At 32.8% G+C, this 17154-nt stretch overlaps 1 protein-coding gene across 7 annotated transcripts in view; it reads left to right on the top strand.

Moving 5' to 3' along the window:
- Positions 1-17154, top strand: part of Vps13b (vacuolar protein sorting 13 homolog B) — a 757361-nt gene that overhangs the window by 450782 nt on the left and 289425 nt on the right. For all 7 annotated transcript variants that reach the window (XM_071602212.1, XM_071602213.1, XM_071602214.1 and 4 more), the window contains one exon: positions 6364-6475. In XM_071602212.1, coding sequence (XP_071458313.1) covers positions 6364-6475 — 112 coding nt within the window. The remainder of the gene's footprint in view (positions 1-6363; positions 6476-17154) is intronic.

The following is a 17154-nucleotide window of genomic DNA, read 5'->3' as shown; positions in this document are numbered from 1 at the left end:
TACTTCCATAGGATTTCTTTCTAGAAACTCTTTTCACACTACAAATTACCAATATTGTTCACAAATATATGTGTTGAAATATAGACCAAATGCATATGCTTCATTATCTATTTATTTAATTTTAAAACTGGGCCAAGAATACAAAACAGTAAGTTGATTTTTCTGCATGACCCAGCCTGGCTGAGATTTTTAATATATGGTTCCAGTTGTATTTTTACTGGTAAATCTTCCTGAATCAGATATGGCTATTCTTCAATGTGGGCATTTCATCCATATCCAAAATTTGCTCAGTTTCTTAGGGTATTTTATATAGTTGATGTGATGTACTGAATAATTCTTTAAAATCTTCAGTGTTTTACAGTGGAGGAGACATTTTCACAATAAACTGCTTTTGCTTCAGTTAGATCTTCATTGTGGAGCTCATGTAAATGAGCTTATGTGTGCAAGATACCTACATGGCCAACTTGTTTGCACCGTCCATGTCAGTATTTGTCACCACTCTGACATGGTCATCTTTAGAAGGAACTTATTTATAATGATTAATGTTACCTTCCAGGGCAGAGTTTGCCTGTAAATAACTATAAAAAGTCTTGACCATTGATTTGTAAACCATTTTTCCCTTCTTTTTTTTTTTTTTTGGTGTGTGTGTGTGTGTGTGTGTGTGTGTGTTAAAATATACATAAGATAAAATGTATGTTAACCATTATTGAGTGAATAATTTCATCATATGAATTACATTTACATTTTGGGCAATCATTACCACTATCCATTTCCAAAATGTTTTTGCCACCACAAGATGAAGGTCTGTATTCATTAAGCAGTAACTTCCGAAGTCCCCGATCACCTCTAATCTATTTTCTGTCTCTGTGGTTTTGCCAAATCTGGAGATTTAAAGAAATGGAATCATACATTTTTCTTTTTTAAATCTACCTTGTTATCATAATGTTTTTAGGCTTCACCTAATTTGTAGCATATATGAGAATGTCATTTATTTTGTGCTTAAATCATATTGTTTTGTATGGATATATATCACATTTTGTTTATCCATCCATCTGTTGAACACTTGGGTCATTCCTACCTTTTCGTTGGCTAATGTGAGTAATTCTGCTAATGAACACTGAGATTCAAGTGTCTGTGGGAATCCTTGTTTTCAGTTCTTGTAGGCTTATACTCAAGAGAGGAATTTTTGGATCATATGATAATTCTATGTTTAAAATCTATATTTTTGAGGCACCACCAATCTGTGTGGCAGTTTAAATACAGCAGAATTCATTCTATTCTCTGACATGTGAGTGTCAGCAGGAAAAGCATGGAACCCCAATCCTAGCAGTTGTGCCCCTCTGTGCTGGGCATTTCGTGGTGAGGCAGAGGTTAGAAGTTCATAGTTTATAGTTTTATTTTTCCAGTTTATAGTTTTATTTTTAAGTTCATAGTTCCAGTTTTATTTTTCTGTGATACTTACCCAAGGCTTATTGAAACAGGTTATGTACTTCATTGTTATAATTGTGTACATGTCAGAAGGAATAGGAATAGGAATATTTGAGTAAAGGAAAGAAACCAACTTTATTTCCTCTATGTATTTTGTGTTTTATTTAATTTTGTCTTTTGTTTTTTACTTATTATGTTCTAATCATTAACTAATGCTACATATCACATAATTTTTATTTTTGTTGGTTTTAAATTTTCATTGGACTGGTATAACTAGTGAAATTATAAATTAATTGTAACTGCAAAAATAATTCTGGATTTTGGCCTTGTTATTTTTAAACTTTTTTTTCTCCCCCCCCCCCTTTTTGGTGTCAGTTGTGGTGAGGTTTTTATTGTATAATTCCAGGGTTCCAATGCCTAAGTAGTTCCTAATGTCTCCTTAAATAAGACCATATGAGATGAGGGATGTGGATATCTTTAGAATATGTAATCTCTCACATTTTTCTATGTAATTTTAGATAAATCCTTTGCTATATGAATATTTTTGTCATATATACAACATTTAAGTATTGGTACTTTTTATAGTTTGCATACCTATTGAATAAATTTCTAGAAAAAGGATAGATCAAAAGGTACATGCCTTTAAATTGCGAAGAGATATTACATCTTTTCGCCATTATTAATAATAATACCTTTATGTGTATTGAGCCTTTTTTCTAGCATATGTATTGTAAATATCTTTACCTTTTGGTTTATGTCTCTGTGTGTGCATCTCTATGTGTATCTGTACACATATTTATGTATTTACACTTATACCTATGTTCATATTTAGCTGAAATGCTATAAATGGTCATGGGCTTGTCCTGAAAATAGAAATATAAAAATGCTTGCCAAATATTGAAAGATTTGTATATTTTATTCATTTTTTGATACTTCATCTCTTTCCATTGCTACTCTTAATTCATATGCACGTATTTCATCCATGAAAATGGAAATGGAAATTTTTTCATTTATGTAAAATTGATAGGCTATTCACTACTTTTAACCATTTCAAATTATAGAAATTTTTTTTTTTTTAGAAAAGGCCCTGTGTGCTGTCATTCATGCTTGTAATCCCAGCGTCTCAGAAGACTGAGGCAGGAGGATGGCAAGTTTGGGGTCAGCCTGAGCAATTTAGTAAGACTCTTAACATAAAAACTAAAAAGGGCTGTAGATGTGTCTCAATGGAAAGGATTGGCCTGGCATGTGTAGGATCCTGGGTTTAACTCCTAATAATGAAAAAAAAATTCTTTTTAAATATACTCTATGTGGAGGATTGGATATTTCCATTTAACACATCTTTAGACTATAATGTAACTGTAGAAGTCTTGAAAGAAGCCGCAGTGCCATTAGAATAAATATCATTAGTTAAATGATTAATAAAATAGAATCAAGAGAATATTATTCATTTTATTATAGAAATGTTTTGAAAGAAAGTTTGAATAATATTTTTATCAAATTAAAGAAATTGAGAATGTATGTATAAATTGTCATAACATGTGATAGTGTAACTAAACATTACTGCACCATACTTTCCACAGACATTTTATTACAACAATACCACAGAGTAATCTGTGCTTATAGTGATAAATAGCCTGGGCCAGAGATGATTCATAAACTAATTTTTCCCTTAATATGCATAATGTTCACTAGATTGCACATTTATTCAATCTTCTGTCTTAACTGCTAACATGGCACTAACTAATTGAAACTTTTTGTTAATGACTTTCTGTAGAGCTCTCATAATAGTTATGGCTTTATAAAGCTATGGCATTACACAGTGACAATTTCAAATACTCTTGAAACTTTAGATGTTTTATTATATTTAATATTTATATTAAGAATCTTTAAAAAAAAAGTTAAAATCTCCAGACACTTTCATTTCATGTTTGACTTTAAAAAGAGTAGTCATGGGGCTGGGATTGTGGCTCAGTGGTAGAATACTTCCCTAGCATATGTGAGGCACTGGGTTCAATTCTCAGCACTCATATAAATAAATAAAATAAAGGTCCATTTACAACTAAAAAATATTTCTTAAAAAAGAGTACTTGTAAACAATAGTCTTACATTATCTGCAATTGCATGAAACTAAATTTTTTTTAAACTTTTTTTTTTCAGTTGTAGGTGAACACAATACCTTTATTTTACTTTTATGTGGTACTGAGGATTGAACCCAGTACCTCAGATGTGCTAGCCATGTGCTCTATCACTGAGCTACAACCATATCCCCTTTATCTAAACTTTTGATTACTGATGCAAGCTCAGGATTTCATAGTTATTTATATTCTATTTATTTGCTACATACTTTTAAACATCTATGCATCGGCATGCATACACATACATGTACATACACTCTTGTCTCACAAAAGGATAAAATCTTTTAGATTTAGAACTATTGGTATGTTAATATAAAACTTTTAAATTATGTTTGAAATTTAATTAGTGATGAAAATATATTTAACATAATAATAATTTAGAGAAGTGATATTGAAAATCTGATTTCAACCTCAATATTGTTTGCATTATGTGCAATTATTATCAAGATTCTAGATCTACAGGTGTTTCACTTCCAGCTTAAACTTTTTATTTTAGAATAGAGGACTGTGTTTTAGATCTAGTGTGTCTTCTATGGTGATAAGTTTCTCATTAGGCTCAGTTTTTTTAAATACAGTTAAAGAAAGAAGGTGTTTATTTTCACACTGAAAATGCTTTAAGAGAAAACATTTCCTCATATGGCCCAACTATTAAATGCAAGTGAAATAAACCAAAAAAGGGAAGCTTGTTTGTTTTACTTATTTTCTAGCTATAAAGTAACTGAAAAAATGACTCAAGGCATTGTCTTGAATAAGTACATTTTTAATTTTTGTTTATATATCAATGAAGTGTTTTGATAAGCTGAATATTTTAATAAAATCCTATTTTAATCTTATTTATGAATAATATCTATTGAATGCCTTTATACACGTACACCCATACATAGATGTGTTCCCATGTGTGTGTACATGCAAGTGTGTGTTTGTGTATATATGTGTGTGTGTATAAAATAACTTCATAGTATAATTTACTGAGAACACTTTTGGCTCTAACAGAAACAGAATTTTGTTCTTGGATCTGGCTTTGTATGTAACACCAAGTACGTCATTTTTCTTCCATATGTACCTCATTTACTGCAGTGTTTCTGTTACAATTCAGACTTCATGTGGTAAGTAGTATCTGTAGCCTGGAAGAACAGTTAGCAAGTACATTAATTGCACTTTTGAGGAATGGTCTATTCTCCAGGATTACTATTTATTGATTTAATTGTTGCCTGCTGCTTAATCAGAAGTTTTTACCCACATGGAACTATTTGATAAGCTTGGCATAAAATGCAAGATCTGTGAAATGTAAACAGTATTCATTGTATGAGGACCTATAATCAAGACAGACCGCGAGACATTTGAAAATACTGCAGCTGCATAAGAAGTAGTTTTGTTTGATCTTTCTTTGCATTGGACATTGAAAAATATTATCGTGACTGTAGCATCCACATGCTAATATTTATGATGATAGTTTCATCTCTTTTTCTTCCTTTTGCTATCCTCCCACCTCCTAACCTCTCTACTGTTTTACTTACTTCCATTTCCTTTATTGTCATCTTATTCTGGCTCCTTCTTTTCCTTGCTGAATATCTTTCTTCTTATTTTTTCTGATTTTCTTAATTTCAACTTTCTTTTTTTGGACTAATTTAAGTCAGACCTTACCAAGTGTACTGCCGAAGCAGCTGGAAATAATCTCCTTGCTTTTGCATTCCTTGGGCACCACAGTTTGGGAAATATGGATTGTATGCTTTTGTAAGGCATGTTCTGTTCAGAATATTCCTGAAGTCTTGCAGTCATTCCTTTTTTATTCTGTTTGCAGCAGTTGATAGTTCCTTCAGAGAAATTATAAGTTTCAATAAATTTTTGCTTCTAAAACTTAAAATTTATATAACATTAACAAACTTAAATAATGTTTAAACCTACTATAGTGAAGTTGTCTGTTGGAAAATAGTTAAGTTTAATGACTAAGTCCATCAAGAACCCCTATCCATCCCAGATAGTCCTTAGAGAACTCATTGAATCCAGTGAGAAAAGTGTTGAATTTCATGAGATGAGGTGAAATGATATTTTTTATTCAGTACAAAGAATTAGAATTCATGTATCCATTTACTTTTTTATATTTCTGAGATTAGGAGGTTGAAGTTTTAAACAGGTGTGATGTTACTATTTCTCAAACACTTGCACAGTAGAAATCATTAAAATTAAAATAATTTATGCCTAACATAACAAGTTGAAATGTCGTCTCATGTTAAATAACTAGTTGCTCTTTTTCATCTTCAATATTACAGCCATCATAATTCTCTTGGATTTTCTGACTTTTTAGAGTGTAAGGTGCTATACTATATGTGTGTGAGAGTGCATTTCATATTTAATTTTAATTACTAATTGTGTAAATTAAAATGTCTTTGAGCATTTGTTACTTTTTATCTTTTAATAGGTCTTCTTTTAATAGATCTGTAGACAATAATAGAGTGTTAAAAACCTAGGACTCAAAATCTCTTAGGAGAAAGATGGAGTTTTATGAGATTATGATATTAGATAAACCTATGACTTCAGTATTACTTATGTATTATGTATTTAATGTTGGGGTAGAGTTGCTTCTTTTTTCATTGTTATTTCATGTATTTTAATCAAAGTGGGATCTGACAAAAATAGTTAAGAAAAGCATCAAATATTTTTAGATTCAACATTGTTTTTTACTTTTGCTTTTCTTCGTCTATTGATCTTGCCTTCATGTTTCTGTATTCCATTCCCTCAAACATTTCTCCTTGTGTATAGTTATGCACAGACCCACAGTGTATTTGTCCATCTCTTGCAGTCAATCAAGCAGCAAAGGAAGACACAGTGGTTTTGAAGATTGGTTCTGTTGCCATGGCTCCCCAGGCTGACAATCCCCTTGGCCGATCTGTCCTCAGGAAAGATATTTACCAGTAAGTTTATTCTGCAACAGTTTCTGCAAAGTTCAGTGATCAATAAAACTTGCTAAGTGTAGCCTGCCTGTAGAAATACTTTTCATTCAGGATCTTTTGATATTTAAAACCAGGTTTTTCTGATTTTCTTCAGTTGTGGGTTTTTAAATTCATTCAGACAAATCAAGTATTTCTGTGAAGTGTTGATGAATAACAGAATGTAAGTACCAAGTCATCATAAAACTAAAGAAGTATAGCTTGGAAAATTCTAGCAGACTTCAAATTTGACCAAATCTCTATTCACATAAGAAAACGACGTCCTTTCTAGAACTACTGCACCCTACTATAGTCAAGTTGTATCAAAGTGTAACATTTTCCTAACTTAAATGTAAGCTATTATTTGAAATGTAGTTCTGTGTATGTCATGTGGATCAAAGCTGTACAGTAAAGAAAACTTCTAAGGAGAAATTTCACAGTAAACTCTGTGAAAATGCTATGCCCTGGACTTTGTCACTGAGAATTTGCAAACCACACCAAGCATATATAGACAACTAAACTGGTGAACATATGTAATCAACATGATAAAAATAATATATGATTCGTACTGAAGTTGGCACTACTGCAGACATAAACAGTTACACATAATACCAAGTGAGAAAAGTCACAGAAATACAGATGAACAAGTATCTTATTCTTCCTGCTGGTCTGTTTTTCAGATGTTGGGTCTGACTTTTTAAAAATGTAAATTCCTACTGTTCTCCAGTAGATGTTCCTAGGAAAAGATTCTAATTTTGTTAATACATGTACCACCTACATGGTAACATTCAGTTTTACTTTAAATTGATAGAAGAATTGTATTTCTAAAGTTTCTCTGATATCGGAGTTGAGAATATTTCCTTTGACTTTTATGTCAGGTCTTTTCCTTATGCTAATTTTTTCTGTATAGCTTATAATATTCATCTCTTAAATGAGTTTTTATATAGTTATGCTTATATAAAATCTAAGTATGTCAGAACTGAAGGAAACCTTAGGAATTATCTGATCCATCTTCATTAGTATTTTACAGATTAGGAAACTATGTATCCAAAAAATTTGTCTCTAGTCAATTGGTGATAGAGCCATTGTTAACTCCTTTAGAGTTGAAGGAGAGAATTATAGTAGAACATAAATTTGGGGTGCAAATTCTTTAATTGTCTAAGGTTTAGAAATTCTGTCCAGTGTTTTTTGTTTGTTTGTTTGTTTCACACTTCAGGCAGGAATAAATTGAGCTCAGAGTCCAGCTTTACTTTTCAGGGTTTTTTTGTTGTTGTTGTTGTTTTGTTTTGTTTTTGTTCCAGGGGTGCTTAACCACTGATCCACATTCCAGCCCTTTTTTGATGTTTTGTGACAAGGTCTCACTAAGTTGCTTAGGGCCTTGCTAGTTGCTGATGCTGGCTTTGAACTTGAGATCCTCCTGTTTCAGCCTCCCTAGCCACTGGAATTACAGATATGTACCACCACACTCAGCCAGCTTTACTTTTTATGGAAGAAATGTGTTTTATATTAAAAAATCCCATTACTATTAACAAAGTGAAACACTTTCAAGCTCTCACATGAATTTTTATCCTTATTTGTTTGGAATTCAGTCTGTATTTTGTGAGATGATCCCTTTACATTTTCTTTCTGTCTCTCTGACACTTCTTTTCTATTTTCCTACTGGTCTTCCTAAACAGTCCCTTTAATGTTAATGTCTCTCATAACTTCCTTTTATCCCATCTTGCCCATTTCTTCTTGGATGAGTCCTTCTGCTCTCCTGGCTGAGAAGAAATTGAATTCTAAACATGTATACTAACTCTGAAATGCTGCTGTAGCCCCTGGTTAGAAATATATGTTAGAATATCAAACATAAAATTCTGGGTATTGTATGCCATACTCAATAGTTTTCCCTTGAAAGTTCACATTCCAAAGTCTTTTCTAAATAACCAATCTATAGCCCAGTGTGGTGGTACATGCCTAAAATGCCAGTGTCTTGGGAGGTTGAGCCACGAGGATCTCAAGTTCAAAGCCAGCCTCAGCAATGTCAAGGCACTAAGCAACTTATTTATCTCTAAATAAGAGCCAAAATAGGGCTAGGGTGCTTGAGTGCCCAACCCCCCCCCCCCCACCCAAAAAAAATAATAACTAAACTATAGAAAGTATTCACATAGGAGTTCATGAAAACATTTCAAGATCTCATTGAAATACTGTATCAACATGAAAAGAGGGTTAGGGCATGATGCCACAGACCTATAATCCTTGTGACTTGGATTAAGACAGGAGAGTCGAAAGGTCGAGGACAGTTTCAACCACTTAACAGGACTCTGTCTCAAAATTAAAAAAAAAAAAAAAGTGGTGTGAGGATGTAGCTTAGTTGTAAAGTCTTCCTAGGTTCAATCCCTAGTACAAAAAAAAAAAAAAAGCAAAACTAGAAACCTCATTGGAATGAAGTAATCAGAATAGAAGTATCTCAGATTAAACAGGTATGCAAACACCAAAAGACCTGCATCCTAGGACTGCTCTTATGATATTTATTAACAATGAAATCTCGATAGACCGATGTAAAAGTCTGTATATTGTATGAAGTATTCAGAATGGACAGATCCATGAATATAGAAAGTAGATAAATTTGGAGGTCTAGACACTTCTTTAAACTATGACAAAGTGACAGTAATCAAGGTACGTGATACTGGCATAAGGATAGACATTTAGATCAGTGAATAGAATTGGGAGATTAGAAATAAACCATCACATTAATGTTTCTTGGTGTTTTATAAAGGTACCAAGATAATTCACTGGTGAACAATAGTCATTTCAATTAATTGTTCCTGTAGTACTGAATATCACTTTTTATGGAAGAAATGTGTTTTATATTAAAACACCTTCTCCATCATAACCAGAAATTAATTCAGGCATTAGAGATCTTAGATAATACCCAGAAATTAGCTTAGGCATTAGATATAAGAGCCATCATCCTAATGCTTATAGAACAACTAGGAGTAAATGTTTGTTATCTTGATTAGAGAATGGCTTCTTAAACATGACATCCAAAGCAGAAGTCACAAAGGAAAAACTAAAGAAGACTTTATCAAAATTCCAAACTTTTATGTGGCTATTCCATTTTCACTGTCAAGAAAGTAAAAATGTGGGCTGAGGATATGGCTCAAGCGGTAATGTGCTCGCCTGACATGCGTGCGGCCCAGGTTCGATCCTCAGCACCACATACAAACAAAGATGTTGTGTCCGCCGAAAACTAAAAAATAAATATTAAAAATTCTCTCTCTCTCTCTCTCTCTCTCTCTCTCTCTCTCTCTCTCTTAAAAAAAACATTTATGTTAAAAAAAAAGAAAGTAAAAATGTAAAGAATGGGTGAAAATATTTACAAATCATATGTCCGTTAAGAGGCTCCTGTCATAATGAACTCTTAAAACTCACTGATAAAAAAGAAACCAATTTTAAAATGGGCAAAGGATTTTAATAGATGTAGATGAAAATGTAAAAATGACTAATAAGCACATATTAAGATGTTCAACACTACTAGTCATTAGAGAAATGCCAAATCAAAACCACAACAATCAGGTTGGCTGTAATCAAAAAGACAACAAATGTGGAGAAGTTAAAACTATAGGGGATATAAGAAAAACCCATACTGTATTTTTTCTACCTTCACACATTCAGGATTATACCCAATACAACCTCTCTTTCTCTCTCTCTCTCTTTTTTTTTTTTTTTTGTACTAGGGATTGAACTCAGAGGCATTCAACCACTGAACCACATTCCCAGCTCTATTTTGTATTTTATTTAGACACACTCTCACTGAGTTGCTAAGCACCTCACCGTTTCTGAGGCTGGCTTTGAACTCGAGATCCTCCTGGCTCAGCCTCCCAAGCCACTGGGATTACAGATGTATGCCACCACGCCCATTTTCAATGCAACATTTATGGCATCAGGTTCCTGTGACATTATGAAAAATGTCTTTGGTATTTGTCCCCATTTCCTGATCCATAACTCCTAAAACCCTTGAAATCTCCAGAGTGATAAAACTACCTTTTGAATATTAGCAAGATGACTGGTGGCTGGGGAACAACTGGTCACAAGAAAGACCCAGGGTATAATCAAAGAGTTGAGATTTTAAGTCTCCCTCCCCTGCCTCCAGGGAAAGGAGAAGGGCTGAAAGTTGAGATTTCATCAGTGACCATTGTTGTAATCAATTATGTTTATGTAAGGAAGCCTCAGTAAAATCCTCAAAAGAAAGAGTTTGGGTGAGCTTTTGGATTTCTAAGTACAGGGGTACCTGGAGGGTGGTGATATACCCATATAAGCCCTTCCAACATACTTTGCCCTATGCATCTCTTCCATCTGGCTGTTATCCTTATCCTTTGTGATATCCCTTATAATAAATAGGTAATGTTAAGAAGCTATTTCTTTCAGTTCTATGAGCAGCTTTAGTAAATTAATAAAACCTGAGGAGAACAGGATATAGCAGTACATGAGAAGCACAGATCACAACCTGAGGCTTTTCAATTGGTATCTAAAAAGAAGAGGAACAGTCTTGTGTGATTAATGCTAACCTGTGGGATCTGATGTTATTGCCAAGTAGATACTTTCAGAATTGTGTTAAATTATGCCATAACATGACTTAACCTTGGAATCATTGTGCAAAGTGAAAAATGATTTAAAAAACCACTTAGAGTCCATTTAGATGAAATGTCCAGAGTAAATAAATCCATAGAAACTGAAAGTAGGATCGCACTTTCTAGAAGTTGAAAGGGAGAGGAAAGTGACTACTAATGGGCATCGGATTTCTTTTGGGGGTGAGGAAGATGTTCTGGAATTAGATATTAGTAATATAATGAGCTGTGCATAGCAAGAGCACAGTGAGAATATACGAAATCCACCTTAAATGGTTCAATTTTGTGGGATATCAATTATGTCTCAATAAAGCTCATTTTAGAAAAATGTCATAGATTGATATCAAGTGGTCCAATGGCATTAATTGCAGAGGGGAATTTCGCTTCCTAGACAGGTGAAGGTGGAGTGTTCTTTTCAACTCTCCTAGTATTTGACTCTCTGTGTATACGTAGAGGGATTCTGTTGCGGAAGGAGAAACCAGAGGGCATTTATCAATCATGTGGGCAAGAGTAACAATTTGTATCATGAAGAGGTTCCGACATACAGTGAGTCCTTCACAGTATATTTTCTGGGAGGGTGTGCTGGCAAAAAGAAATGGAATCTCTCTAAGTTTTATATTCCTTAAAGAGAAAGCCACACTCAAGACATACTGTCCAGTACAGTATCCACTAGCCATATGGGGCTATTCTGCCTTTAAAATGTGGCTAGTCAAAATTAAGGTGTTTTATAAGCATAAAATATACAGCAAAATTTGAAAATGTATGAAGAAAAACTAAAATACCTCAATATTCTATATATTCACTGTTAATTGCAATAATAGTATTATAGGTATATTGAGTGAAATACTCTTTTAACAACTTTTTGCATTTAAATTTTTTTCTCTGTTGGCATTTGAAAATTTTGATTTTATAGATTACTCACATTTGCACTTTGTTTTATATTTCCATTGAATGGGGCCACAATATAGGAAGACGCCTACATAAACACTAGCTAAGTCTTGTCCTTGAGATATTTGAAATCAACCTGAATTGAACACACCTAAAGTTGACAATCCAGCTCAGTTCCTGATTGGATAAAATCTATCCACTCTTTATCTAATCTGCTTGGCAGGAAAGGTATGCCTTCTGTGGGTGGTAATGGGACAAATAATGATGACTTTATGTCCTTAATGTTTCTTGGAGGGGGGAGTGTACCATGGATTGAACTCAGAGGAAGTTAACCATTAAGCCACATCCCCGGCTCTATTTTGTGTTTTATTTAGAGATGGGGTCTTTCTGAGTTGCTTATCGCCTGGCTTTTGCTGAGGCTTGCTTTGAACTCGAGATCCTCTTGCCTCAGCCTCCCGGGTTGCTGAGATTACAAGTGTACACCACTGCACCCAGCTCTTAATGTTTTTTTTTTTTTTAATAAATGGGATTTGATACACGTTTTTTAAAATTGTAAGATATCCAAGAAGCAGGAAAAATGATTCATTATCAGGAAACAAAGAAAAAGACCAGTTGGTGACTTAGAAATTGGAATTAGTAGACAGGCATTTGAAATAATTGGTAGCATTATTTTAAAGAAAAAATGTCAAAAATAGAGGATTTTAGAAATAGAAATTCTATCTTCTAAATATCCTAAAACTAAAAAAACATTCAGTATCTGAAATGTAAGGACTCACTGGGGAGGCTTAACTGCAGATGGACAAGGCAGAAGATAAAAGGAGTCAACTTGGAGATAGATGAATATAAATTATCCAAACTGAAGCATCCACACACAAAAGAGATTTTAATTAATGTTTCTTGTTATTTACTGAATATCTGCTTGCAGAAATAAATGACGAGGTCATCAACAGGTACTAAAGATACACATTTTTTGAAGAGAGGTTATATTTTTTTAAAAAAGTCGCAGTTCAGAAGAATAAATGACATTCAACACTAAAATAGACTTGTTAGGGATATTTTTGCTACTTGAGTTAACTGAATGTGTGATATGAAATTCGTTTTATTATTGAGAAGTGATTTCCTCATCAAATAGTAAATCCTCAGAGAGTTTGAGCACAGAAGGAATATGATCCAGTTTGTATTTAGGCAGATTACTCAAGCTGACGTGAAGAATAATAGGCTGGGGCAATGAAGGGCAGGGGTTTGTGCTAGTGCAATAATCCTTGCCGAAGACTATGACAGCTTGGCCCAGGGTGGTGACTGTGGAGATGATGAGAAATGGTCAGATTCTGGAGATAGTTTAGTGATAGAGCCAAGAGAATTTGTAGATGAAACACACATGGAGTTTAAGACAAAGAAGGGTAATTCACTTGTGTGACTTAAACAACTGGAATGACAAAATTAACTGAGGGAAGGAAAATTGTAGGAGGATTTGGTTTGGGGATTGGGCAAGTGGAAATCAGGAGTTTATTTGTGAAAATGACTATATCAGGAAGTAGTGAGCTCTCTATTTTTGAGGCACCAGATGCTTATCAATCACTTAGAAAGCCTAAAGGGGGTTATGATTTCTGTTGGATAAAATCAGTGCTTCTTAAAAAATGCATTTTTAATTAATGCCAAACAATTTTTTAATAATAAATGTGGAACATTCCATAATAATAATTGAGTTTCCTACATTCTAGGCTTTCTCACTCCTGAACAAGTTTACCCTTTAGTGAATTCCTTTTAACGTCATAGTTTCCACACATTTCCATTTGATAGCGGTTGTTTACTTTGGAATCCATGACTGAAGAAATGTAAAATAATAAAATACTTTTATTAGCTTATTAATACCTTATGTTCATGTGTACATTATTACTCTAAAAAAAATCTGATCGATCCACTAGAAAACAACAAGACATATGTGACATGTTATTTATTTAGTCTTCATGCAATGTTTAGTCCAGGTGTATGTTGTTTTCGGCTCTTCCCCTAGTCTACTAATCTACCTAGTTTACAATTGCCAGCTTCTGGACGTGATCATCTGTATCCTTTTAATTCAAACTGAGATTCTCTTATTCTGTGATATGTTCATTTATTTCTTCACTTACACCATAATTATTTAGACAGTCTGGCCTGATAGTTTTCCTTTTATTTTTTATTCAACTGTTTCTCCTGAGAAATTGTTCAATTTCTTACCTCAAGCAAAAATAGAAAGATGGAAAAAGACTATACTGGCAGATTTTCCAAAATTACCTATGCTAAAGGTGTTCTTTCTTAGGCTAATTTAAGGAAATTAATAGAGATTATGAACAAGAAAGATTAAAGTGCTTAAGTATGTTGGTACTTTAAGCATATTAAAAATTTAATAAATTTGGTTATGGTTCATCTCATCTAAATGATTTACATATAATTTTTAGACAGTTTACATTATATAGTATCCAGTATATTATCATCTCTAGCTCTAGTATTAATCATTGTTTCAGTTGAATAGTAGAAACATATTTCAGTGGAAGCTTTAAGCCATTTTATGCTGTAACTGTTACAGGAAAATTACACTGGATTTATAATATTTATACTACCTATGCCCTTTTTTTTCCCAGTATTGGGAATTGAACCCAGGGGTGCTCTACCTCTGAGCCACATCCCCAGATCTTTTTTTTAGTTGTAGATGGACACAATATCTTTATTTGGTTTATTTATGTTTATGTGGTTCTGGCAATCGAACCCAGTGCCTCACACATGCAAGGCAAGCGCTCTACCACTGAACTACAACCCAGCCCCTCCCCAGAACTTTTTTATTTTGAAACAGGGGCTCCTTAAGTTGCCAGTCTGGCCTTAAATTTGCAATCCTCCTGCCCCAGTCTCTCGGATTCACGAAAACTACAGGCATGTGTCACTGCTCCCAGCTTCCTGTCTTTTTTTTTCCTGAAAACCTCATTGCCTAGAAGTTGAAATTATTCTAGCTAATGTATACTTTGTTACAAGTTGAATTGCAAAACCCAAGTGATTCACAATTCAACATTACTGTATGAATTCAAATATTTTAGGAGTTTGAACTTTAAAGTACCCTTCTGAAACATTATTTGATAATTTCAACTCTATATTCAACACCTGTCATAGTGCTTAATTTTTAACAACAGAAAATCCCTGTCTTTTAACTCAACAGGCACCTTTCTCCCTGATCTGACCTCATCCTGTACTTCAAATCTTACCATTTCCTTAAAGTGGTAAATATTTTGTTTAAATAAGTTAAATATTTTGTTTAGCTCAGGTATACTCCTTTTTGTGACTCTAGTTTATGTATACATTTTCAACTTTCCTGAAGTATAGCTTTCTTCCAGTTCAACTTTTCAGGACTTTTTGTTTTGACAAACCTTACATTGACGGAGTTATAGGTCTTAAAATGTTTTTTTCTTTAGAGTTCGACATTTTGTTTATTTTGTTTTGTTGCACTGTGGATTGAATCCAGGGGTATTTTACCACTGAGCTATATCCTAGCCTTTTTTAATTTTTTATTTTGGGATAAGGTCTCACTAAGTTGACAAGGTTGGCCTTGAACTTTCTATACTCTTACCACCATGGCTAACTAACAGTATTTGTACTTTAAAAAAAAAATTCTTAAGAATCACATCTGTCCTTGAGTGCCTTATTTAAACCTTATTTCCTTTGGTAAAATCCTTTATAGTCATTTTACTTAGAAGTAGTGTCCCTTTCAGCCTGGTGTGGTGGCACGTTCCTATAATGTTCATATTCCTTAGTCCTTGGAAGCACTTAAACATATAAACCATTTTAAAAGGATTTTCATCAGAATATGCTTAATATAGCATTAAATCATCATCATCAACAACAAAAACAGCTCCCTAGCTAATGATTTTGTCATCAAGATTTTTCTCATGTTTTTTATGTGCTTTGCAGTGAATCATGATATAAATATTAACATAGATTTATCTGATTAATAAAGTCAGTGTATTTTTTGTTCTTATTTCATTAGAGATATTTTTAAATCATTATAAAACAAATATTTATGAATCTCTTCTCTTTTCCTTAGCATAGATTGCTTATTATTCTATTTGTATCTCAAAATAACAAAAGGAGATACATTAACTATTAATTTTGTTAATTTATTTCCTCATAGTCCTTGAGTATTTATATCCACAAATTAGCTTTATAATTTATATTGAAGATAATGTTAACTTTAATATTTAATTTTTATTATTTGTTCACATGTATTTTTCATATTCCAAAATTATATTAAAGTTGAATGAATATATTATGAATGTTTCTAATAACTCCTCTATATAATTAAGAACTGTCAAGTTCAAGCTACATATCTGAAAATAACTGTTAAAGAATTATATAAATGTGGAAAACATTTAAGATTAGACATTTACTCCCTACATCATTGCACTTTCATGTTGTTTAGAAGTTCACAAAAGGTTTTAATACACACTCTAGTAAATTTTAAAAATAAACTAGTGATTATAAAAAATATTATGGGGAATGATATGAAATTATTTATTAAAAAATTGTAAATACTAAAACCTGTTTTCCTTTTGTAGTATTTTTTAATTAGAAGCTTCTTAACTTTCATCTTTTACTTAAGAAAGCTATATCTTTCTTGTAATTGGACATTTGCAAACTCCTGTGTGCAGTTTTTTGTTCATGCCATAAATATTTGTGGGTCTTCTGATGTCCCTTCTGGGATTTTAATCTGTGACTAATTTATTCCATAGCTCTTTAAAAATTTGTCAATCATTAGATTTTTCATTCATTTCTTTTTTGCAGACATTTCCTAATCCTTTTTATTGTGTTCAGTACTTAATAGACTTGTATCTGGTATTGGGTTTCAGTTTTCTCCCTTAGACAGTTTCATTCTCTTAAAAAATTTCTACATACATTATATGAAAAACCCTTGGTGATTTTGGCAACCTTATTAAAAATATCTTTCATAAGTGAGGCTTCCAAAAGGTGTACCCTATTCTGTGGCAGTTTAATCCTTGCATTTCACTTTTAAAGTGTTATAAAAGGTTGTGAAATAACGAATTCACTTTTCACCCTTAGAAGACTTTCTGTGGTAGAATTCTTCCAGAAATACATACAGAATTTGTTTTCCAGCTGCTTATTGCTTTTTTTATGAACAATTTT

This window comes from Marmota flaviventris, chromosome 15 (genome assembly GCF_047511675.1).
Source record: "Marmota flaviventris isolate mMarFla1 chromosome 15, mMarFla1.hap1, whole genome shotgun sequence".
Lineage (NCBI taxonomy): Eukaryota > Metazoa > Chordata > Mammalia > Rodentia > Sciuridae > Marmota > Marmota flaviventris.
This window is presented reverse-complemented; position numbering and strand designations above follow the sequence as displayed.